General features: G+C 45.4%; 1 protein-coding gene across 9 annotated transcripts in view; it reads right to left on the reverse strand.

Annotated features, from left to right (window-relative positions):
* The window catches only part of CPNE1 (copine 1), a 90,323-nt gene that overhangs the window by 32,747 nt on the left and 32,893 nt on the right, over positions 1-24,683 (reverse strand). For 8 of the 9 annotated variants that reach the window (XM_050918622.1, XM_050918623.1, XM_050918616.1 and 5 more), the window contains 3 exons: positions 11,616-11,744; positions 10,175-10,354; positions 89-163 (listed from right to left, as the gene is read on the reverse strand). In XM_050918622.1, the coding sequence (XP_050774579.1) occupies positions 89-163; positions 10,175-10,354; positions 11,616-11,744 (384 nt within the window). Of the gene's footprint in view, positions 1-88; positions 164-10,174; positions 10,355-11,615; positions 11,745-16,916; positions 16,996-24,683 lie in introns of those variants that run through there. The other variant, XM_050918620.1, reaches the window with a different exon arrangement.

A 24,683-nucleotide genomic window follows, 5' to 3' on the forward strand; every position in this document is an offset into this window, starting at 1 on the left:
AAAGCTAATTAATTTAACCAGCGAATTTTAACGCTACATAAAGTGACAAGCTCATTCATTCTTTTAGGGATATACACAAAGCAGTTACCGTAATGGTGCCTTTTCCTGCTGGCTTTCCTTTCTTCAACTCCAAAGGCCGAGTGAATGTTTTACTGGAAACAATCTAAAGGCAAATGAAGGCATACATAATTATGGAGTTAGATCCAGAAAACATGGTAACTCTTGAAGAGTAAATTTCCCCAAATCACCTAAGTGATTAGGTCCCTAAGTTCCATTTTCAGAAGTAACCTATACCCCCAGGAGCCTAAGCATCACTGAAAGTCAATGGGACTTATGCTCCTAAATCACTACGGTATTTTTTGCAAATTTTACTTATCCTAAAGCTATACATTCTGAGGCTACAGTATTCCAGCTCTGACATCCATTGACACTCCCTGAAATCTAATCCTTGCATTCCTTTCACCTCTAATTTTTGCCTCCCAATGACACCGTGAGACACTGGTATTTTACTGTAAGGATCTAAGAAATTCTAGAAATAGAAAGAGGCCATTCAACAAGCCAGGTCCTGTTTTAATAGATTTGAACCCCACTTTCCTACCTCTAGGCTGAACATCCAACCCTCTGCTCCAGAAATGGAGGAGTAGAAGGGGTCTCCAATCCTCATTCAATCTCTGCTGCAATCACCTTCTCTTTCCACACAAAGGCAACTGACCACAGAGAAGTAGCCCTGCTAGAGTTCTCCAATTACCCCACACTCATTTGCTAGATCATATTCCATGATGTTTGATGCTCCCTCCATTTTGAGCAATTTATAATACGCTGTCACTATTTTCTGAACTTAGAAGTTTTAAGAATTTCTGTTCCAGATATTTGTTTTCCAGGACACATTCTTGTGCGATCATCAGAAATGTATGATTTAATCAGGATGGAAAACATTGTTTCTCCCATTGATTTAAAAGAGGTCTGCAAAAGACATCTAAAAATTAGGGCTGTCGATTAATCACAGTTAACTCACGCAATTAATGCAAAAAAATTAATCAAGATTAATCAGTTTTAATTGCACTGTTAAACAATAGAATACCAATTGAAATTTATTAAATATTTTTGCACGTCCTCCTACATTTTCAAATATATTAATTTATATTAAAGGACAGAATACAAAGTGCATAATGCTCACATTATTTTTATTACAAATATTTGTACTGTAAAAATGATAAACAAAAGAAACTGTAGTTTTCAATTCACCTCATACGAGTACTGTAGTGCAATCTCTATCATGAAAGTGTAACATACAAATGTAGATTTTTTTTTGTTAAGTAACTGCACTCAAAATGTAAAACTTTAGAGCCTACAAGTCCACTCAGTCTTACTTCTTGTTCAACCAATCGCTAAGACAAACAAGTTATGGGAGATACTGCTGCCTGTTTCTTATTTATAATATCACTGAAAGTGGGAACAGGCATTCACATGGAACTTTTGGAACTGGCGTTGCATGGTATTTACGTGCTAGATACGCTAAACATTCGTATGCTCCTTCATGTTTCAGGCACCATTCCAGAGGACATGCTTCCATGCTGATGGCACTTGTTAAACAAATGCGTTAATTAAAATATGTGACTGAACTCCTTGGGAGAGAATTGTATGTCCCCTACTTCGTTTTACCTGCATTCTGCCATATATTTTAATGTTATAGCAATCTCAGATGATGAGCCAGCACGTTTGTTTTAAGAACACTTTCACAGCAGATTTGACAAAATGCAAAGATTTCGAAAAATAGTTACAGCACTCAATTCAAGGCTTAAGAATCTGAAGTGCTGTCCAAAATCTGAGCGGGACAGGGTGTGGTGCATGCTTTCAGAAGTCTTAAAAGAGCAACACTCTGATGTGGAAACTACGGAACCTGAACCCAAAAAGGAAAATCAACACACTGCTGGTGGCATCTGACTCAGATGATGAAAATGAACACGAGTCAGTCCGCTCTGCTTTGGATTGTTACCGAGTGGAACCTGTCATCAGCATGGATGCATGTCCACTGGAATGGTGGTTGAAGCATAAAGGGACATATGAATCTTTAGCGCATCTGGCACGTAAATATCTTGTGACATAGGGTACAACAGTGCCATACGAATTCCTGTTCTTACTTTCGGGTGACATTGTAAACAAGAAACGGGCAGCATTATCTCCTGCAAATTGTAACCAAACTTGTTTGTCTGAGCGATTGGCTGAAGTAGGACTGAGTGGACGTGTAGGCTCTAAAGTTGTACGTGGTTTTATTTTTGAATGCAATTATTTTTTGTATATAATTCTACATTTGTAAGTTCAACTTTCATAATAAAGAAGTTGCACTACAGTACTTGTGTCATAGTATAATTCCCAATTCTGAACCTTAGCGTTCAAAATATGGGTACTAGCATGAATTCCCCTAAGCTTAATTACCAGCTTAGATCCTGTAGTGCTGCCACCAATCAGGACTTAGAGTAGAGTGCCTGATAAACTCTGGTCTCCCCCAAAACCTTCCCTGGGGACCCCCAAGACCCAAATTCCTTGAGTCTCACAACAAAGGGGAATAAACCATTTCCCTTCCCCCTCCTCCCCTCCAGGTGTTCCCTCCCTGGGCTCCTGGAGAGATATACAGATTGAAGCTCCGTGAATTTAAACAAAGGGATTCCCCCTTCTCCTTTCTTCCTTCCAGATCTTTCCCGCCCTGGGTACACTAGGAGATCACCGTGATTCAAACTCCTTGAATCACAACACAGAGAAATCAGGTGGGTTCCCCCCCTTTCTCTCCCTCTCCCTTCTCCTTCCCTGTTAAGTACAGATTCAATTCCTTTGAGCCTCAACAAGGGGAAAAATCAGACAGATCTTAACAGCAAAACTTTTAATAAAAGAAAAAAAGAATAAAGAAAATCACTGTAAATTCAAGATGGAATATTACAGGGTCTGTCAGCTTATAGAAACTGGAGAAAAAGCTTCCTCCAGCAGAAATACAATTTAAAATACTTCCAGCCAAATACACATTAAATCTCTACCAGCCAGATACACATTTGCAAATAAAGGAAAAACAATCAAAAAGACTAAACCGCCTTTCTACCTTTTGTACTTACTAAATTTGAATAGAATATTAGAGAGCCTGTAGGTACGTGTGGTTACTCTCAGAACCCAGAGAGAACAAAGCAAAACCCAAAAACACAAAACAAAGGCTTCCCTCCACCGAGATTTGAACGTATTTTGTCTCCTGATTGGTCCCCTGGTCAGGTGTTTGGTTCCCTGTTTGTTAACCCTTTACAAGTAAAAGAGACATTAACCCTTAACTATCTGTTTATGACAACTTGTATTAGGGGAATTGAAAAATACTATTTTTTTTTACAGTGCAAATATTGTAATAAAAAATAAACAAAGTGAGCACTGTACACCGTATTCTGTGTTGTAATTGAAATCAATATATTTGAAAATTTAAAAAACATCCAAAAATATTAAATAAATGGTATTCAATATTTTTTAAACAGTGCAATTAATCGTGATTCATTTTTTTAATCGCTTTACAGCCTTATTAAAAATATTGGACGTGTGACCTTTATTTTTGCTCTATAATAACATAAAGACAGCCTGAAAGAAGTTGTTTTTTGGGGTTTTAAGATTTTTTTCTGCTTATTCTGTACCTAAGAAAAAAATTAGAAGTATCTTCTCCCCTGGTTTTGCTAGAGGACATGTTGGGGGTCACAGCACATGTACACTGTTAGCTCTCACACTTTAATGGAAAGAGCAGGAAAGTTTGGATTTTTAATTAAAGATTTCCTCTCTTCACAGTGTTAATCACTGAAGCTAAATAGGTGTAAAAAAAATTAAAAAATAGTTTTTCACAGTATGACTTAAAATCTCATCGCCTCTTCAGATGTAATAATTTCACTAGTTTTCCAGTCAGACAGAACATGAATTTCTAATTTAAAAAAAATGCAGAAGACTATACTATAAAAACTTTTAAACTTTACTTAGGCAAAAGCCCAGCTTCCAGCGTACCCCCTTCCATGGTTGGTCATCTTTAAACAAGTCACCAAATGTAAAATATTTTCTGCCAGCAGAGAGAGTGAAGACAATTGTTGCAATTAAAATGTGCATTGACACTCATGTACTGTACATATGAAAATACATAACTAAGCATCTCAGGCTACGTCTATCCTTAAAACACCATAGCTGAGGCCATGCCCCAATCAGGCCACAGCTGACCCAGTAAAAGGGCTGTGAGCCAGGAGCTCGCACACAGAGTCTCTCTCTAGCTGTGGTGAGAGACAGGCCTGGCTGCTTGGGAGCACAGCAGGGTACCTAGAGTGGAGCAGGGCTGGGGAAAGGCCAGAGGAGCTGGGGAGCTTCAGGCTGGAAAATCCCTGCCTGCAGGCCTTGGTAAAGGCTGGGAAGGGTACTGGGTTGCAGAGTTGCAGCCCAGGGATAAGCAAAAGCAGCAGGTCCAAACTCCCTTGCCAATGATGAGTGGATTACAGACTGCAGTCTGTCCCAGTGAGTGGGGGCTAGGCAGTGACTGGCAGTAGCCACTGAGGCAAGGTGGGCGGAGGTTCCCCTGGGAGGGGAGACCCAAAGTGTGAGGACACTGCCATGGAGCAGCACCCCAGGGCAAAGGGGCACCGGGATCCGGGAGAGACATAGGGGCCAGCAACAGGCGAGATGCTCATGAGAAGGGTTCCTGAAGAGCGATGGGGAAGGGGGCTGGGAGAGAGGGAAGGAGCAGAATTGGAGAGAATATCCCATTTCCACCATGCAAAGGACCCAGCTATCTGAATCTATGCCCAAGCATGATAGAAGTGGAACAGACTGTTGAGAAAATGGGGAGAAGGATCCGGTGTGTGTCAAACTGATGAATGAAATTGTTCTTAATTGTTCACTTTATTAATGTAACTTCATAAGCAAAGTTTTATGAATGAAACAATGTTCATTCATAAAACCAGTTACCCTAATAACTGGCTAATTGACGATAAAAATGCTTGTTAAGAGCCATAGCTGTTCAGTCAGCTGCCTTTGTAAGTTTCACTATCAGTCCAATTCCTGCTTAAATCACTGAGACTTGCACTGTTTTAGTATTGTAACGTCTGTTCACCATTTATTACATTTGCCTATATTGTAACTTCTGTTCACTGTTTGCCATATTGTAATTCAAACCCCATTTTAAAAAGCACACTCCATTTTGTAAAAGCTTCCTCCAACCTTCACTTTTGCAAATCCTGCTGTACTCTTATTAGTTTAGTTTAGATGTGTGACTGAGGTATGTATGGATGATGGAATCAACCTCCAGCCCTAGCTTGTCCTGATGAAATAGAGTTTAAACTCCACCGGCTGAAGATGCAGACAAGAGCCCTAACAAAGTAAGAAGAGTCCACCCTAAAAAGAAAAGGTACAATAGAAGGAAGATCGAAGCCAGGTCCGAGGCTGAAAGTCACGTCCACAATTGACGGGTGATCAATCACCAAACCCAGAGGCAGTGTGACACAGTAAGACCTATAGACTCTGGATTCAAACTAAAGCATACAAAAAGGATGGGTGAGATGGAAGACTTTGGAGGATAACATTCTGCTGCCAACATGGAAGGGCATCATTGCATGCCCAACAGAGACCCAGCTTGTCTTTGTGCCCGGCTTTCCTGGCCAGTTAGCCGCCACAAGCTACGAACCCAAGTTGCAAAATCAACTCAAGCTATGTTCAGAACTGGTAACTATGCAGCAGCTGCAGAACATCTGATGGACGTGTGTGTGTCCGCGCGCATGTGTGAATGTGTGTGTATATAGGTATTAGGTATAATGTGTGTATAAGGATTAAAATATTAGTTATTGGTCATAAACCAAATTGTTATCATAATAAATGTGGCATCTTTGTCTTGCCCCCTGAAAAGATCCTGTGTAGTTTTGTCTGTATAACATGTGCAGGTTGCTGCATCGCCCCCAGGCGTGCCTTCAAAAGGCTTGCTCAGAGCCTGACGATGGCCTTGTCAAGCCCTGGTCCTGGCCAGGTGAAGGATGGGGAGGCTTGCGCCTGCCATTCCTGCCTGGGGCAGGGGGTTAGAAATGCTGTAGGGGCTGTGGCTTAAAACGTTTCCATGGGGTGGCAATGGTACGCATGCCCAATGATTTCAGCGTCACCTGCAAATATTTTAGGCTGTGAAGCCTGGAATAAGTTTGCTCTGCAAATAGGCCCATGCTATCAAAGGGCAGGTCCTGGATAGTTTGTTGGACTTCAGGAGGAAGACCGGACTCCTGGAATCAGGAGCTCCTTCTCATGGCTATGCCAGAGGACATGGTCAGCGCGGCCAAATCCACAGCATCCAGTGAGGCCCATAAAGAAGTCCGTGCCATCACCTCGCCCTCATCCACTATTGCCACATACTCTGCTCTAGAGTCCGCTGGCAGAAGCTCCTTGAATTTCATCATGGATTCCCACGAATTAAAATTGTATCTGATGAGAATTGCTTGCTGGTGAGCAATCCTCAGCTGGAGCCCTCTGGTCAAGCAGACCTTCCAGCCAAAGAGGTCCATCTTTTTGGAGTCGGGCCCTGTCTCTCTCTCTCTCGTTTACTGTCACCACAAGTGACCAGGACTGTGGGTGAGAGAATAAGTACTCATAGCCTTTAGCAGGTACGAAATAGTCCCTCTCCACACCCCTGGGTGTTGGGGTGACAGAGGCAGGGATTTGAAACGAGATTTTGTAGTGGCTTGAATGGCCTTTATAAGGGGCAGTGTTATCCTGGATGGCCCTTCAGGGTTTAAAATGTCTACCATTGGGTCCTCTGACTCGACCACCTCCTCAGCTTCGAGTGCCATATTGCAGTCAATACTGCGCAGCAGGTCCCGCTGCACCGTTAGCAATAGGGGGTGGCCTGGAGGAGGAAGACCCTGCCACAGTTTCGTCAGGCGATGGCAACGACAACGACGAAGGTAGAGGCAGCACCGGGCCCTCGTGGCTCTCCGGAGTCATCCTGCTTGGCACCATGACTCTCGATGCTGACTGCAGCCTTGGTGCCAATAGCGGGTGCAGGAGCTGGACCCAGCTCTGCACCGCAAACGGACACTGTCTTGGAGCCCCAAGGTGTGAGGTGGTCCCTGGCTAGCAGAGGTGCACATCCTTCTGAGGCCACAGACTGGGAATGCCTGTAGACTGTGCCCTGGGCCTGATGGTAGGCCCACAGGGTCCAAAATGGCCATTGCGTAGGTCTCTGCCACTGTGCCTGGCACAGCACCATCCTGGTATCCTGCCTGTGCCTGTCCGACCGGTGCCGACTGTCTCTCGAATAGTAGGACTCCGCTTCCAAGTCCGATGATGGAGACCTGGAGTGCAAAGACCACAGCGGTGCTGAGTGGGATGGTGCCGGAGAACGGTGCCATGCAGTTGGTGCCAGAGAGTGGTGCCATGTGGATGGAGTTGGGGAATGGCACCACTGGGCCAGTATCAGGGAACGGTGCTGCAGAGAGCAATGCCTCAGGGAAGGTGGACGCCTCATCACAGCAGGTTTGCCTCTAGACCGTGCCACGCACTGTGGCCCAGGAGGCCCATCCCAGCTGGCGGGGGACTGTGGAGTCGTCATGGCAATCAAGTCCCTTGTGGCTTCAAAAGCGTCCGGGGTGGAAGGGAGTTATAGCTCCTTCAGCTGGCACTCGTGGTCAGGAGAGTCCACTGGCACCAGACTCAACAGCCCATTGCGGGACCCAAAATCAACAGTGCTGGCTCCTGTGTTGACAGTGCTGGGCGCTCCTGTGCAGGATGCACTCCACAGCATTGTCCAAGCCGGCAGCTCTCAATGCCGGCAAGAGCCAGCCCCTGCCTGTTTTCTTACGCTGCTTATGTGGCACCGGGGAGCATGAGTGGTGCTGCGCTGCTTCTACAGGCTTTGGTGCAGTGGAGTGCTGCTGCCAAGGGTCTCTATGGCCAGAGTCCTTCCTCAGCACTGTAACACACATGGAGGCCAGAGCACTCCGCAAGGACATGGTCGGTGCCTGACTGCAGTGAGCCGGTGTGGCTCCCCACCACCCTGGAGGAGGAAGAGCCCATCCGGCGGCCGGAGTGAGCGGAGCTAGGGAGCTCTGAGCCCGGCCCTCAGAAGGTCAGGCGGTGACCCGGAACTACAAAGGCCGGCCCTCAGAGCTCAGTAGGAGCCCAGTCGCCGGAGAGAGCAGACGTTCCCAGTGAAGCCTGCGACTGGGAAGCTCCTGCGGCCCGAGGCGGCTGCCCAGCCTGGCCGGGCCTGCCCTGCGCCCGCTATCCGCAGGAGTTGCCGGACCTGCCGACCAACCCCTGCCCCGACGAACCCATGCTCTTGGATCCCCCAGAGGCCAACAGTAGGACCCAGTTAGGGCCTGAGGGGGAGTGTGGAAGTGGCCTGGGGGCAGCCAACCCCAGTCTGGCTGCAGCAATACCGGAGCCTATGTCGGTGTGTTGTGGCCAGCATCCCCACTGACAAAGTAGCGGATCTTCAGCCGCTGCTAGGGCCCCGGGCTGGGACGCAATGGAGTGGGAGGACCTGCGTTCCCCCTGCCACCTAACTCCTGGTTGGCAGACTCCCAGTCTCCCTGGCCTGAGGAGGTCGGAGCCTGTTGTTACTGCTCAGCCCTGCCAGAGGGCCTGAGCCCCCTGACTTAGCGTTTGTTGCCCTGTCCTGACCTAGGGCCTGGGCTTAAAACTATTGCTACTGCTCAGCCCTGCCTGAGGGCCCGAACCCAGACTTAGCGGTGTAGCCCCCGGACCAGGCTAACCGCAGTTCAGCCGTCTAGAGCAAGGGCTACCAAGGAGAGACCCCCTGGCCGGGCCAATTCCCCAGAACCAACTGGGTGTAGTGAGCCAGTGTGGCTCCTCACCGCCCCGGAGAGGGTCGAGCCCCGGCAAACTCTTGTACACTGATCCTGACAGCCCAGGGCTGGTTGGGGACAATGGTCTGCTTCAGCCTGAAGTCCCGCTCTTTCTTCCTCCTGGGGCAGAACCCGTCACAAATCTTACACCGGTCTGTTTGGTGCACCTCTCCCAGACACTTGAGACAAGAATCATGGGGGTTGCCCATTGCGATGGGCTTGTGGCAGATTCTGCAGTGTTTAAATCCTTTGGATCGAGGCATGCCCTGAAGCCCAAAGGGAGAAAGGATGGATTTGGGGGGGAGAATCCCCCACTCCTACTAACATTAACTAGTTATAACTATAACTACAACTACAGAAGAGGCTATGAAAACTGTGAAACTATGAAGACTAGGGGAAGCACTTGCGAAAGCAAACAACTGCAGTTCTAATGACCCTCACTAGCGGTAAGAAGGAACTGAAGATGCAGCGGGTTGGCAGGGACCTATATTCACTGCCATGAAGGCTCCACTCCAGGGTGCTCGACAGCTGACCTGATGGGTGCTGCTAGGGAAAAACCTTCCAAAGACTGACGGCCCGAACCCAGACACAGTTCGGCCAGCTACAGCAAGGGCTACGGAGGAGAGACCCCCTGGCTGGGCCAATGACATGCATCCGACGAAGTGGGTATTCATCCACAAAAGCTCATGCTCCAATACGTCTGTTAGTCTATAAGGTGCCACAGGACTCTTTGCTGCTTTTACAGATCCAGACTAACACGGCTATCCCTCTGATACTTCCAAAGACTGTGCACACATACCTAATTGGAATTGAAATGAGCAAGCACTCAAAGAAGAACTGATTATTTCTGGTCACCATGCCCTTCAAGGTTTTAGGACTCCAAGCACTTCAGACTTAACTAGTGGCACACACTCTTTTTCTAAGGCCTGCCCTACTTTTAATTAAGTTGACATAGCTACGGCTAAAAAATGCACACCCTGGAATGACTTAGCTATGCTGACCTAAGGCCTGGTGTAGATGCAGCTAGGTGGACAGAAGGTAGGCACCTAGCTACCGCTGCTAGGTAGATTACCTACAGCAACAGAAACCCCCTTTTTGTTACTGTTGGAAACGTCTACACTACTGTGCTACAGCAGCATAGCTACAGTGCCGTAGCTGTGCCACTATAGCACCCATAATGTAGACATGGTCTATATAAGATTAGTTGAAAGGATTTAATTCTTTCACTTCAAGTATGTCAAAGCTTCGGACACCTAAGTTTCTCCTGTTTTCAGATTTAAACCTACATTTATCATGACTCTGCAGAACATTAGAGATGAAATTTCTGCAAGTACCTGTCCCAGTGTACACTCAACCCCTCCAAGGTAATCATCATCATTTAAGTCATAGGACTTGTTATCAATATCATATACGCCAAACTTCAGCTTCTGCACTTTCTCAAAGTAATAATCAATGAGCAGCTTCTTGGAGAATTCAGGCTTCTGGCAGTTCTTTATCTTTTCAGTTCGATCCAACTATGCAAGAAAGAGATGGAGATGATCACTATATATAAACATATTAACCACACTTCCCATAAAACTCTTTATATCCCTCACCCCCAAACACTTCTTCACTGGCCTTTATATGCACCATATCTGAGGGTCCAGGCTGCTAACTCTAGCCACTGACAAAGAGCCTGCTGACAGCTCTGCAACTTTTTAGTCCTCACATGTTAATAAAGAAACTATATAATCAATGTCCATTAAATTTGGCTTAGAGATAATCTGAAATTTGAGGAAAAAAGCCACTGACATACTATGGACAAATTATTCGGTGGCCTCAGAATGCAGCCCACCAACTCTTGATCACATTTTTTCCTAAAATATTTAATTAGTTTTAGGAAAACAAATAAATACGCACAGCCATCTCACTGTAATTTATTTATTGTTAACTGATAAGTCTGCTATGAAAAGCTGATATCAACAAACATACAAGTATCACTTTTCACAGCAGATTTACTCAGCCCCACAAGTCTGGGGACAAATTACGCCCTGGATGAGGGAATCAAGGGAGTAAGCAAGGGCCAGGGACAATGGGAATGGTGGTTTGGCAGCCGGGGACTGGAGCCAGAAGCCCCGCAGGGGACGGAACCCAAAGCCACGTGGCCGGAATCTGAAGCCAGAGCCTGCCTCCCCCGCAACCCCTCAGGCTGAAGCTAAAAGCCTGAACCCCAGCATCCCTGGAAAGGTGGGGGAACTCACCGGCTGCCTGCTCCTCCAGCATTGTGCCTCAGCTGTCTCCAGAAGAGGGCAGGACCCAACCCCTGCTGGAAGCCTCAGCAACCAAACACCAAAGTTGTGCATCTAGGAGCACCAGGGAGAGGGAGGGGCCGCTGCTCCCTCTTCCCTCCCCCATCACAGCCCAAGAGGCTGTGGCCCCAAGAAAAGCCCCTGGTGGCCGCATTTGAGAAACGCTGTACTATGTGCTGATTGCCCACCTCACAGGGGAAAAGCAGCAGCACATGGCACATCCTAACAGAAAAACAAACATTCCTGTTGTTTCTCCAAGTTAATAAGCAAATGATTCTTACTCCATCACACTTGAGAGACATGAACTTTAGAAGTCACAACATTTTTGACCAAATATTAATTTGTAAATATTTGCAGGATTTAATTAAGCAAATTACACAATTACTAGGAAGAATAACAAGTGGAAATATTTACAGTTAGGTCATATTCTGAAAATACATATTTCTGTATGATAATGCAAAACTGGAGATTATAGGCTACTTTTTACCTCTGCCCATTGATCACCTCCCACATTTTGGAGTAAGACACACAGAGGGTCAGATTTTGAACCAACATCTTTGTCAATGAGATTCTCACAGGATATGGACAATTCCACCTTAGTCACACACTGAGCCATCTGCAGAAAAAAGAGTTCAGAAAAGGAATAAATGTAAGTGTTAATAAAGTAAAGTACTTATCAATAAAACCACATCCCTCACATTCATAACAGTGACACATAGCAAGCCACACAGCACAGCAAACAGAACCTAAGTAGGATAAATACACCTCAGCTAGAGGATGCTTGGGAGCATCTCCCAAGAATTTCTCCTATGATTTTAGAAGGGGACAAAGCTCACAAGTTGATTCTCAATTCCAGTGTTTATATTCTGGGTACTTGTAAAACAAGGATTCCATTTCATTCTTGAAAATTGTACACAAGGCTTGAAATACACAATCATTTAGAAAGATTAATTTACAAAGTCCGGGATACACACTTTTAACACACTTAAAACTTCCTTCACCAAATAATGGCACTCCACCAGAGAAGTAAATCGCATCATGGAACAGACCACCCAAATACCCCGAGAGAATCTGCCTGAACTCCCTCATTGCACATCCCACGTTCTCATCTACGACCCCACAGCGAAACCCATACAGGGAATCATCAAACAGTTACAATCCATACTCAATGGAGATTACATCCTGACAGAAATCTTTCCTCAACTCCCTCTTCTGGCCTTCAAACAAACCCCCAACTTCAGCAAGCTCATGATAAGAAGCAAGCTCCCCACAGAGCAGGGTACCCCAACTCAAAGAGGCACCAGACCCTGCCCGAACAGATACAAAACCTCTAGACATATCTCCACTGCTACAATGATCAATACCCCACACAACATACCTTTCAACATTTGTGGGTCCTATACATGACTACCACAACAAGGCCATAGGTGCACAGGTTCAGTGCTCTGAAACCACTCTGAACAGGGTTGCCAACTTTCTCATTAAACAAAACCAAACACACTTGCCCTCCCTCCTGCCCTGAGGCCCCACTCCAGTCCCTCCCCTTCTCTGAGGCCTCACCCACACTCACTCCAGCCCCCCTCCCTCAGTCGCTCGCTCTCCTCTACCCTCACTCACTTTCACTGGGCTGGGGCAGGAGTGAGTGAGGGCTACAGTTAGGGGTGCAGGCTCCGGGGTAGGGCCAGAAATAAGAGGTTCAGGGTGCGGGAGGAGGCTCCAGGTTGGGGCAGGGGGCGACAGTTCTGGCTGGGGGTGAGGCATTTGGGGTGCAGGATGGGGCTCTGGGCTGGGACCCAGGGGTTTGGAGTGTGGGAAGAGGCTCAGGGCTGGGGCAGGGGGTTGGAGTACAGGAGAAGGTGCGAGCTCTGGGAGGGAATCTCGGTGCGGGAGGAGGCTGGGGTAGGGGTGCAGGAGGGGGTTGGCATAGGGGATTGGGTGCGGGCTCTGGAAGGGGGCTCAGGGCTAGGGTAGGGAGTTGGGGTGTGGGACTGGGGTCTGGGAAGACGTTAAGGTGAGGGAGGGGGTTCCGACGTAGGGCAGGGGGTTGAGGTACAGACGGCGGCTGGGCGGCGCTTACCTCAGGCTGCTCTGGGTGGGTGGGATAACGGGGCTAAGGCAGGCTTCCTGCCTGACCTGGCTCCGGGGTGCTCCTGAAAGCGGCCGGCATGTCCGACTCCTAGACACAGGGGCGATCAGGTGGCTCTGCATGGCACGTGCTGCCTGTGCCTGCAAGCGCCACCCCCGCAGCTCCAATTGGCTGCGTTTCCTGGCCAATAGGAGCTGCGGAGCCAGCGCTACACAGAGCTTCCTGATTGCTTTTGTGCCTAGGGGCTGCACATGCCAGCCGCTTCTGGGGAGTGCACAGAGCCAGGGCAAGCAGGGAGCCTGCCTTAGCCCTGCTGTACCGCTGACTAGATTTTTAACGGCCCAGTCAGAAGTTTTGACCGGAGCTGCCAAGATCTCTTTTTGATCGGGCGTTCTGGTTGAAAACTGGATGCCTGGTAACCCTAATTCTGAATGATGTTCAGACAGGACCCTCTTGTAGTGAGACAACGCCTCAGGGCACACTCTCACTAGGGCAAGCCTCCTCTGCTTCAGAGCCTTCTGGGTCTGACCTGATGCTGTGAGCTCCCTGCAGTGAGCCCACCTCAACAGGATACCAGGAGAAGCCTTACGTGCCTCCAAAGAGGCCACGCACCCTCAACCTCCGCAGTCAGCAGTGACTTTCAGCCAGTGTTGCAAACCAGAAGGTTTATTAGTTGTCTGGAATACAGCGTAGAACAGATCTTGTTAGCACAGAAAGCAGAAAAATTCAGCAACGTCCATCGTGGGGAGACCGAGACCCCTAGGCTCCTCCTGCCCCGAGTCCCAACCAGGAGACTGATCAGCATCTAGCAGTGCCTCAGTCATGCCCAGTTGCCCCATCTGCATCCTTTGTCTCTTTCCCAGCAAACTAGTCACCTGGCCTTCACCTCTCTCTTTGTTTTCCTGTGTGTTGCAACTGGCTGGTTTCTTGCAGAGGATCAGCCCCGGCCATCAGTTGCCAGGATACAGACTGTCTGGTCATAGTCTGGGCCCAGGCAGTTAGAGTGCAGTCACAACTGCTCTCTAGGGGTCTCTGCAATGATCACACACCGTTGTCCCACTACCTAGATACCTGTGCAACACACAAGGGAAACTGAGGCACCACAACAGTCATACAAAACAATAAGAAAATTCTCATTTTGTCAGTGGTGTACCTCGTCCAGTACACTAAATGCCCCAACAACCACCATGTGAGTGAAATGAGACAGCCACTATGCTATTAAGTGAATTCACACAGAAAAATGAGACAAACATCATATCGCCCAAGTGTGAACATTTTTCATAAATCACTCCAGACCTGACCTTTCAGTCCTTAGCCTCAAAGGAAACCTGCACAACACCTTCAAAAAGCTGAACTTGTATTCATAACTCAGCTCGACACCAAAAACTATGAACTTAAGACATTGGATTTATAGCTCTGTAAAACTATCTGTAACTCACTAACTCTTCTTTGTCCTATGACTCTAGAGATGTTAATTGCACACTTCATATGAATCATTTCTTGCAACATGTGTTAACTCCTTTTCAGTTCCATCCTTTTATTTAGATGCGACACTGAGGCCTCATCTACACTACATGTAAGCGACCTTACATCGACCAAACTGTGTAAGCATCTACACTAAAATGTCCCTTCCGCCAATGTAAGTCACCCACTATACTGACTTAACTCCACTCTGTGAGCAGTGTAGCGCTTCCATCGATGTAGTTAGGGTGATGCACAGACACTGTGTTACTTACATTGCTTGTTACCGCCCAGAGCCCCACCGCTCTGGGGCTCCGGCTGCTAGTGCCCCACTTAAATGGGTACAAGCACTCTTGGTGAGGACGCGCACCACTGACAGAAAGAGCGTAGTGTGGACACAAAGAGCCAATTTAATTACTGCAGTAGCTGTATGTCAACCTAACTTAAGCCAACTTAATTCTGTAGTGTAGACATGCTCGAGTACCTCTCCTAGACCCAAAGAGCTCTATGTAAGCATGTCTCTCTCACCAACAGAAGATGGCCTAATAAAAAAAAAATTACCTCACCCCCCGCTTGTCTCTCTAATCTATTAATTTGGCAGGAATGAAAATTAACAAGGCAGTGAACAGACCAACAGAGTGGCATTGCAACAGAATATTCTGATATACAAACTTCAGAACAAGAGTTCTCTTACTTGAAAAATTACAGTAAATATAATTTGTATTAACTGATACCTCGTGTCCAGTAACAGACCTTGCAACCACTGCATTCTCTAAGAAAATAAAAGCAACTTTATCAAAGTAAAATTCCAGGTTACTAAATATATTTTCACCACAAGCACTAAAACAGAAATGTCTCAATATTTTATTCAACAAAATATTATTTAGCAAACAAACAAACATTGAATGCAATGGCTAGCCAGGATTAACACCGGCAGATTTTTTTAAATTTGACAATTTCGTGTCTTGTAAATACAGTCTAAAGACAAAGTGAGCCACAGCTAACCTTAAGTTTACAACTAAAATTCTGCTAGCAATCTTTTTAAAATTTCTTATACTGTCACTGATGAAGAAAATCTATAGACAATACAATGTTTAAAGTACAGGAATAAATATAATTTAAAAGCAAATATTCCCTTATCTGAGATTGTTTATTGTAAATTCACATACCAGGCTTATTCCCATTCCTCCTGAGAAAAAGGAGAAAGACGATCCTCTACCTACGGATGCTTATAGTCTAAGAATCTTTTTCCACCCCCGAGTTTACATTTTTTCTGATGTTGCTCTGTTACTAAGAGCTCTCAACTGTGTGTGTCTGGACAAGTTGAATTTCGTTAAAGCTAATCTTTTCCCTTTATATATCAATTGTGTGTGCGTGTATGTCTTTCAAGGTTCTACAAATCAGTGACTGAGATTATGTCCTCGTGCAACAAGTCTTCAGGGTCTTATTCTGGCTCAAAACTGTTTGGAATATTGAACTGATAGCCATGATGTAAAAACAGGGTTGCAGGCTAACCTGGCAATCCATGACTATGTGTGTACAGTTTTACATTGCATTTTACAGCGTTCCAGATCTCTCTTTTAGGAGCTAGAGAACCCTTTGTAGAATATAATCAGTTATCCCCCGTTTGCTCTCCCTGCAGTATTTTGTTGTTTCAGTCCGAGAGTGACCTATGCCAACTGTCCAGCCTGCCAAGTACTCCTTTTGTGACATCGCAAAGCAAAGCCTCAGCTGGCAGAGGCTGAGCCCTCCTGGTGCACGAGAGGTCTGAAGTACAAATAAACTGATGGAAAATCCCGTGCAGACTAGCACAAATTTAACACCAGCCTCTACTAAGCAAACATCGGGCTCGATGAGATCCACTTCTGCAAACAATGAACGCGGCGCTCCGGGACAGCCGGGGCGCACAACCGGGTTACGTAAGGCGGCCCGTGCTCGCGGGATGCTCAGGCCCAGGCAGCGCCGCGCCGGGAGGCGGAGAGGAGCCCGGAGCAGAAAGGGAGGGAGGGAGGCTGGCTGCCTCTCACCCCCTCCTGCGCCCCAGCGCCCCGACACGGAGCCGCAACCACCTCCAGCTATGGCGGCCAGCCCCGGGAGGCCGCTCCCGCCGACACCCGCAACGGGCACAGCCCGCACTCCGCTCTCCCCGGGGCAGCAGGGGGGGCAGACTTGGCCCGCCGCCGTCTGCCCCCAACACCCCGCGCACTGTGGGGCGCCCCGGCCCGGCCCGGCCCGACCCACCTCCGCTCTTCGCGCGCGATCCGCACCCCGCACAGCAGCGACCAAGGCGTGGGGTCTGGGCGGGCCAGCGCGGCTCTGGCGTCTGCCCTCCCAGCTCCTCCCCGGGGCGGGGACGCTGCTCCAGGCGGCCTGGCTCGGGGGAGGAGAACGCTGCCCAGCCCGCCCGGATCGCCGCAGGCGCCGGACCACGAACTCGAGTCTATTCTGCCTGCAGCAGACAACTCCCTCCAGCCCCGGCGAGGGGCACTGCCAGCTCCTTGGGCGGCTCCCAACAGCGACGGGAAGGGGCAGGCTATTGGGAGGCGCAGTCGAGGGGGCAAGGATCCCGGTAACGGCGAAGAGGACCACTGGCAAGGGTGGGCAGGAGTATGCCGAGACGGAGAGCAGAAGCCGGGGAAAACGCCAAGGTTGTAGCTTCCATTGCTGACAGTGAGTGAGCCGCGCCTATTCGCTCCATGCCTGAGCTAACTGACCAGTTTGACTTAAATAAACACTAGTTCGAGGAAAAAGGAGGAGGACTACAAGTGGCCCTTAAAGACTAACATTTATTTGGGTATAAGCTTTCATGGGCTAAAACCCACTTCATCAGATGCATGGTGTGCAAAATACAGTAGGAAGATATATACACACACAGAGAGCACATGAAAAAATGGGTGTTGCCTTACCAACGCTAAGGAAACTAATCAATTAAGATAGGCTAGTATCAGCAGGAGAAAAAACAACTTTCCTAGTGATAAGCCGGATGGCCTGTTTCACACATTTGACAAGGTGGTGTGAGTAACCTTAGGGGAAAAATTAGCATGGGGAAATCCTTTTAATTCTGTGTAATGACCTATCCACGCTCAGTCTTTAGTCAAGCCTAATTTAATGTTGTCCAATTTGCAAATTAATTCCAGGTCTGCAGTTTCTCGTTGGAGTACTGCAACTTTTAGGTCTGTAACTGAGTGACCAGGGAGGCTGAAGTGTTCTCCAACTGGGTTTTTTTTGAATGTCATAGTTCTTGACATCCAATTTATGTCCATTTATTCTTTTGCACAGAGACCGTCCAGTTTGGCCAATGTACACGGCAGAGGGGCATTGCTGGCACATGATGGCATATATCACAGTAGTAGATGTGCAGTTGAACGAGCCTCTGATGGTGTGGTTGATGTGATTAGGTCCTATGATGGTGTCCCTTGAATAGATACGTGGACAGAGTTGGCAACGGGCTTTGTTGCAAGGATAGGTTACTGGGTTAGTGTTTTTGTTCTGTGGTTGCTGGTGAGTTTTGGTTCAGGTTGGGGGGGCTGTCTGTAAGCAAGGACTGGCCTGTCTCCCAGGATCTGTGAGAGTAAGGGATCATCCTTCAGGATAGGTTGTAGATCCTTGATGATGTGTTGGAGAGGTTTTAGTTGGGGGCTGAAGGTGACGGCTAGTGGCGTTCTGTTACTTTCTTTGTTGGGCCTGACCTGGAGTAGGTGACTTCAGGGTATTCTTATGGCTCTGTCAACCTGCTTCTTCACTTCAGCAAGTGGGTATTGTAGTTTTAAGAATGCTTGATAGATTTTGTAGGTGTTTCCAATCTCTCAGACAGAGACAGACAGACAAATCAGAGGCTAAAATGACCCTAGGGCTCGAATCAAGCTAATGGGTGTTCTGGGAATGCAGGTGTTTAGGGAGGAGGGTGATGATGGTGTCAGAGTCATCCAGAAGCCGTGCAGTCCTCCTTACAAATATAGCCCTGGATGAACAAAGCATTTACTAGAGCTCTTTAAGTGCTTGTGATGTCAATGACTGCAGAAAAATCTAGTTGAACTGAAATCTTAAATGAGGTTTTCTTACAGAGCTGGTTTTGGGAGAAGGAAGTTTTCTTGTTTCCTTTCTTCAGCCTTCAAATTCAGATAAGAAAATAGGTTCAGACTAGCGGAGTTGTCTCCAAGGGAATAGAAAATCTCTCCTGCTGAACCCCCACAAAATTTGAGGATTGTGCCTGAAAACTAAATATACATGTTCTGAAACTGTTTGGCCATACAGAGTTCTCTACAGTGCTTAATGCTAGAGTAGATCTCTGAAATATTAACCACAACAAATACTTCATGGTACTTTAAGCAGTTTTCTCCCTTTCTTGAGTCTTTCAATTTGAAGAAATTAGTTAAAATCTTAATCCACCGTTGTGGGTCAGATTGGTGGGTATGAAATATACAAAAAAGAAAATGATCAGGCAAACAAGAAGTTTTCCATTCTAGAGCCCCGTCACATCTGACAAAATTTATGAAGGGATGTGAAATAAGCACCTAAAAGAGAGAGGATAACTACATAATAAAAAGAGCCACTAGGATGCTGAATGTAGACAGATTTTAAGAGATTTCTGAGGCAGTGCAGGTTGTGGCACACTCCTTGCAAATACCACTATCACCACATGGCTGCCTTGTAGGGTTGATAGAGATCTTGTAGGTGTTTCCAATCCCTCAGACAGAGACAAACAGACAGACAAATCAGAGGCTAAAATGATCCTATGGCTCAAATCAAGCTAATGGGTGTTCTGGGAACGCAGGTGTTTAGGGAGAATGCATAAGAGCTTTCTGCCAGTGAAGTGATTAATCCTCACACAGATTAGCCAATAAACCCTTAGCAAAATTGGAACTTCAGCATGCTCTGGTCCAACTCAGAAGATTTCAAGCTTTCTTGTCCTCCTTTCTTGGGTGACAGGACTCTAAACATATCCTGCAGTGCCTTTGTGTATATCCAAAGTGTGCCACTCTTGTGGTATTTCTATTTAAATATATTTCTTCTTAGCTTCTTCTGTGGTGTTCATCACTACATTATCTGAGCATGAGAAAATACACGAGTCCAACACTCCTGTGAGGTATTATTGTTTTATAGATGAGAAACTGAAGTAGAAAAGTTGGTGACTTGCCCAAGTTCACACAGGAAGTCTGTGTCAGAGTCAGGAATCTTACTTAGATCTACTGCTTCCAACTCCAGGCCTTTAATCTCAAGGCCATCCTTCTTAGGGAACTTTTAAGTAGACAGAGAGGAGTTACGTCTACACCAGCACTTAAGCAGCTGTCCTTGCTACTTCAGGGAAAAACACTGCTGAAAAGTGTCAGCGATGATTCAGTTTCTCACTGTAGACAAAGCTTGAACATTTGTTTTAATATTCAGCAGCTCACACAAATGTTCCTTGTGAACTGTTCTTAGACCTACTTGTCTAAGGTGATTTTCTTCCATCTTCTAAATTATTCCACTTGCTTTTGCAATAGAAATCTCTCTGCTGGTATCAAGGAGGCTTGGTCTAGAAATCTGTCCTCTTGCAAAAAGAATGAAAGTCCCATTTATGAGGAATGGAGGATAGCATGGATTTCTTGGGCTTCACAGCTACTTTGGGGAATCCCCTGGACAAAATAGCTGCCAAACAGTTTGTCTTCAGAGTCCTTTGATGCTATTTGGTCTGTATATATGCTTCCAAGGCAGAGCAAAAGGTGTCTGACTACCTTATTACATGCCATGACATAAATAAGGCTTACAGGAAAATCTCTAAAAGCTATCTTTAACCTCTTGTCATTCCAAGACATGGAATAACTAAACTTGTCTATCGAAGCAATCATGTGGAGGGTGAGGCAGAACCAGTGGCTGAGACACACAGCGAAGAGTAAAAGCCTTAGAATTATGTTGAACGAATGACTTCTGTCTGTAATCCTCTGGGAAATGAATAACCACTGGCAGGTGATCACTATGTCTGACAGAGATCAGTTTTGGAAGAGTGACATAGCACTTCTTGTGTCTTGGAACGAAAATCTAGTTAACTTCTGTGGTAAAATTACCAGTTTTTAAATCTGCAATTGCTGTTCTGTTCACGTTCTGTACCCAGAAGAATTATAAAGAGATGCATGCCAGTAACCCAACTGAGCACTGTAACTGTCACTAAGATTTAATAAAATATATTCTTAACAGGTTGCAAAAAGTTGTTGCAAACTATAGTAAACCAAACGTACAGTATTTGTAAATGAGGTTACTACGAGTGCTATAACAATATATATATATATATATATGTTTGTTTATTTAGCATTATCAGAATGGGGGAGAGCCTATTTAATCTTTCTGAGGACTGAGTCAGTACACATATAAAGCTACAGATATTTAATCATTAGTCATCTTATTCAACTCATTGTAGCAAGTCATTTTAACAGAAAATTAATTTGTCTTTTAAGTGTGTTTTATAATTTAATACAGTTATTTCGCCAATCACTCAAGACTGAACATCATTTAACCCATATGTGATGGATATTAGTCGTGTTGCTTAATTCAGTACTGTACAGCACTCAGATCACACAGTGTTGAGAGGGTATAAAAACTGATGTCCACTTTTCCTAATGCTTCACTAAAATCTACAAGACACCTTAGTTTAATTCCCACATGTGAGTAAGCTATTATCCCATATTGCTATTACTGACCTTCCATGTCACATTCTTTGGTAGCATTCAACCACAAATGGGCTGTGCACACAGCCTCAATAGTCTACCATTACCTCTGACAAACTAATCAGTTTCTCTCAAGTCAGGCTAACAACAGAACTCAAGATCCTATTTCCAAATCCACCTATTCACTGTTCCTCCCCAGCCCAGCATAGAGTATAGAACAGATTTAATCTCAAGTCTATGTAGTTCTTTGCAGCCCTAATATATTTACTCCGATTCCCCAGAGCAGACACTTCAGTGCAACTTTCTACAATGTCTGTCATTAGGAAAAAGAGAAGGGTAAAAAGGTCAGTTAGCCCAGGCTTTTTAGCCAGGATTCTGAAACTTTACATATTGCCAGCAGTAAAAATGCTACACAAAAAAGGAAATACTGGAAAGAGTAATTTCCACCTTCAGCCCCATTAGTGCACTCAGAGATACAGGACAAAGTAGAGCCTAATGAAGTAGAAGAAGAGGCTGCTCAGCAAACAGAACCATCTCTGTTTAGGCTTCAATAACAGGCACCCTTTGCAGGAAGACAACCATTACTCCTTGATTTGTGTTTGCACACAGTACAAATCAAATACATAAATGCGTGTTTCAAAATTGTAATAAAAGCGGACAAGCAAATATGAAACTGCCTCATCTCACAAAATGAAGACTTATTTGAATCTTTAAAGAAAAAAAGTGAAACTCAGCCCTACCTCCCAAGTGATCCCTCATCTTCCTACTTTCTCATTAAAATCACCAATATCTTAATTTAAACCACATGAGTTCAGATGCTTCAGTGATGGGCACTTAAAAATGTTATCATAATAGGATGCGGCCGCACCCAAAGTCTCCACCGGGTCCAGCTGTTGCTCACTTTTAGCTATGGTGTGAGGATTTGCCTTGAAAAGTATCTCAGATTGAACCATGTTTATCTGGGAAGTTCCAAAGCAGAAGAGATCTTTCTTTTCAGAGGGTAAGTGGCTTTTCCCATGAGATCATCATCTTCTGGGTCTAATCAAAGTAGAGTACCAAATGTAATGTTAAGTAAACAGGGTCTAGTGGAGAGAGAGCAAGACTTCACACCTAGTCCAGCTGCTCCTGAGGAAAGTAGAGAGGAGCCTTCCCTTGAAGACTATTCTTTCTGAAACAACTCATTTAGTAGTAAGGGGAAAGATTTTATTGCCACTGGAGGCAGCATACAAGAGGACCAACTAGAGGAACAGTAATTCCTTCATAGGTTCAGATAAACATCCACACTTTTATCTAAATTGACAAACCTTGAGGCTCAACATGTGTTTATTTGTTACTGCCCAGCCGAAATCACCGGAGCTCTCATGCTAGTTTCCTCATCTGCTATGGTTCATTTTGGCAGTGACCAAAATCCATCTACATCTCATAGCTATTCAGTGCACTGTATTAAGTTAAATGATACCAGTCTAGTTCCTGAACATGTCTATCAGAAAATCATCATCATAACTTGCAACCTAATTATCAGTTCCAGCAGGAAGACCAAAGATTGCACAGTCCTATTGAGACTGGAGGGCCATATGGGTCAGATTGGAAGCACATGGCTGGAGTAGTTTGAGGAAGCCTGTACTTCTGCTGCCTGTATGTGAATAGAGGGCTCAAGGTCTGATGAAGGTATATTCACTCCAAACAGAAGTGTAAATATACTTCTGCTAGATACCCTACTTGCTCTTTTGCTACTTCATTCAGAATTCTAGAGTAGCCCACAGTAAGTCCTAGAATTCTTAAGTCTTCACTTGTTTTAATAATAGGGTTCATTTTGGGGGAGCAATATGGTTTCCTTGCTTTACCTCCCTAAGCCATATGTTTTTGGAATCTACTCTCCCATTCTTCTTGGTAAAACAGTACAGCAGGGGTAGGCAACCTATGGCACGTGTGCTGAAGGCGGCACACAAGCTGATTTTCAGTGGCACTCACATTGCCCAGGTCCTGGCCACCATCTGGGAGGCTCTGCATTTTAATTTAATTTTAAATGAAGCTTCTTAAACATTTTGAAACCTTATTTACTTTACATACAACAATAGTTTAGTTATATATTATAGACTTATAGAAAGAGACCTTCTAAAAATGTTAAAATGTATTACTGGCACACGAAACCTCAAATTAGAGTGAATAAGTGAAGACTCGGCACATCACTTCTGAAAGGTTGCCGACCCCTGCAGTACAGTATAAGTTAGTTACTGTATTACTTGTATCTTGAGCTTTTGCCATGATAAGTAATGGACTGATACAATATCTCAATATAGCAATCCCTTCAGTTCTTTTTTCTCTCTTCCATAAAGCTTCTTCTCAATATCCTTAAGAGGCCAGTGAAGGAATCCTGAAGGCCTCCAGTTCCTCATGGATCAGCATTTTATTTGTCACTATGCTTTCATCTAACACATTCACCCTTTCTCAAAAACTTGTGGTGGTTTTGCACATCTCTTCCTTTTGTCCCACACAACCCTCTTTCAGTTTTCATTGTTTCTGCTCCCTCAAAACTGCCATTTGACAAAGGAGTCAGACAGCATACTCTCAAGACCACAGTGCTTCACCATCAGCACTAGTCAAACACTAAAATACTGCGGGACTACTTAGTTTCACTCGGATACCTTTTAAAAAGGGCAGGTACTACGAAATAAAGGCTTTAGTCTCTACGATTCTTCCATTCTGAACTTCTAGGCCATGGGTGAAGAGGCAGGAATGCAGTGATACCAGGATGATCATCAAGCCTTATGTACTTAAACTAAAAGGGGCTTTCCATTTTTTGTGTAGCTTTCCTCTTTTATTTTTAAAGTACACATTAATTTAGTAAGAAACCAAGATACTTCAGTTACCTTGCAAACTCAAGCCTACATTTCGTTAGCATAATGTACATAGCCATCTCAGAAATAATCAATAAGTTACCTTTTGGTTAAGGAGGACCACATTCCCACTGATCCTCAATCAGCTGAACTCTTCAAAGTATTAGTGTGCTTCAAAAATTGCACATATATGCAAACTAAATGCAACTCTCAGACTTCTGATAAGTTACAATGCTGCTTTTGGTGCCACAAAGGTTGTACGCTACTGGAATTATTGCTGGATCACTCCCCAAAATTAAAAGAAGTTACTAACCTGCTCCAGGACTGTTGTTCTTAGAGATGCGTACCACATTTCCATTCCACTCCTGGTGTCTGTGTGTTGAGCACACAGCCATCAGAAACCTTTTCCCTCAGTTGTACCCATTGAGGGCTCATGTTCCCCTGCTGCTGGTGCTACTGCATGGAGGTTTAAAGGGTAGAGCCACCCCTAACCCCTCTCTCTGGTCAGAACTCTGATGTAGAAGGGTAGG

The sequence above is a fragment of the Gopherus flavomarginatus genome, chromosome 11 (genome assembly GCF_025201925.1).
Source record: "Gopherus flavomarginatus isolate rGopFla2 chromosome 11, rGopFla2.mat.asm, whole genome shotgun sequence".
NCBI lineage: Eukaryota > Metazoa > Chordata > Testudines > Testudinidae > Gopherus > Gopherus flavomarginatus.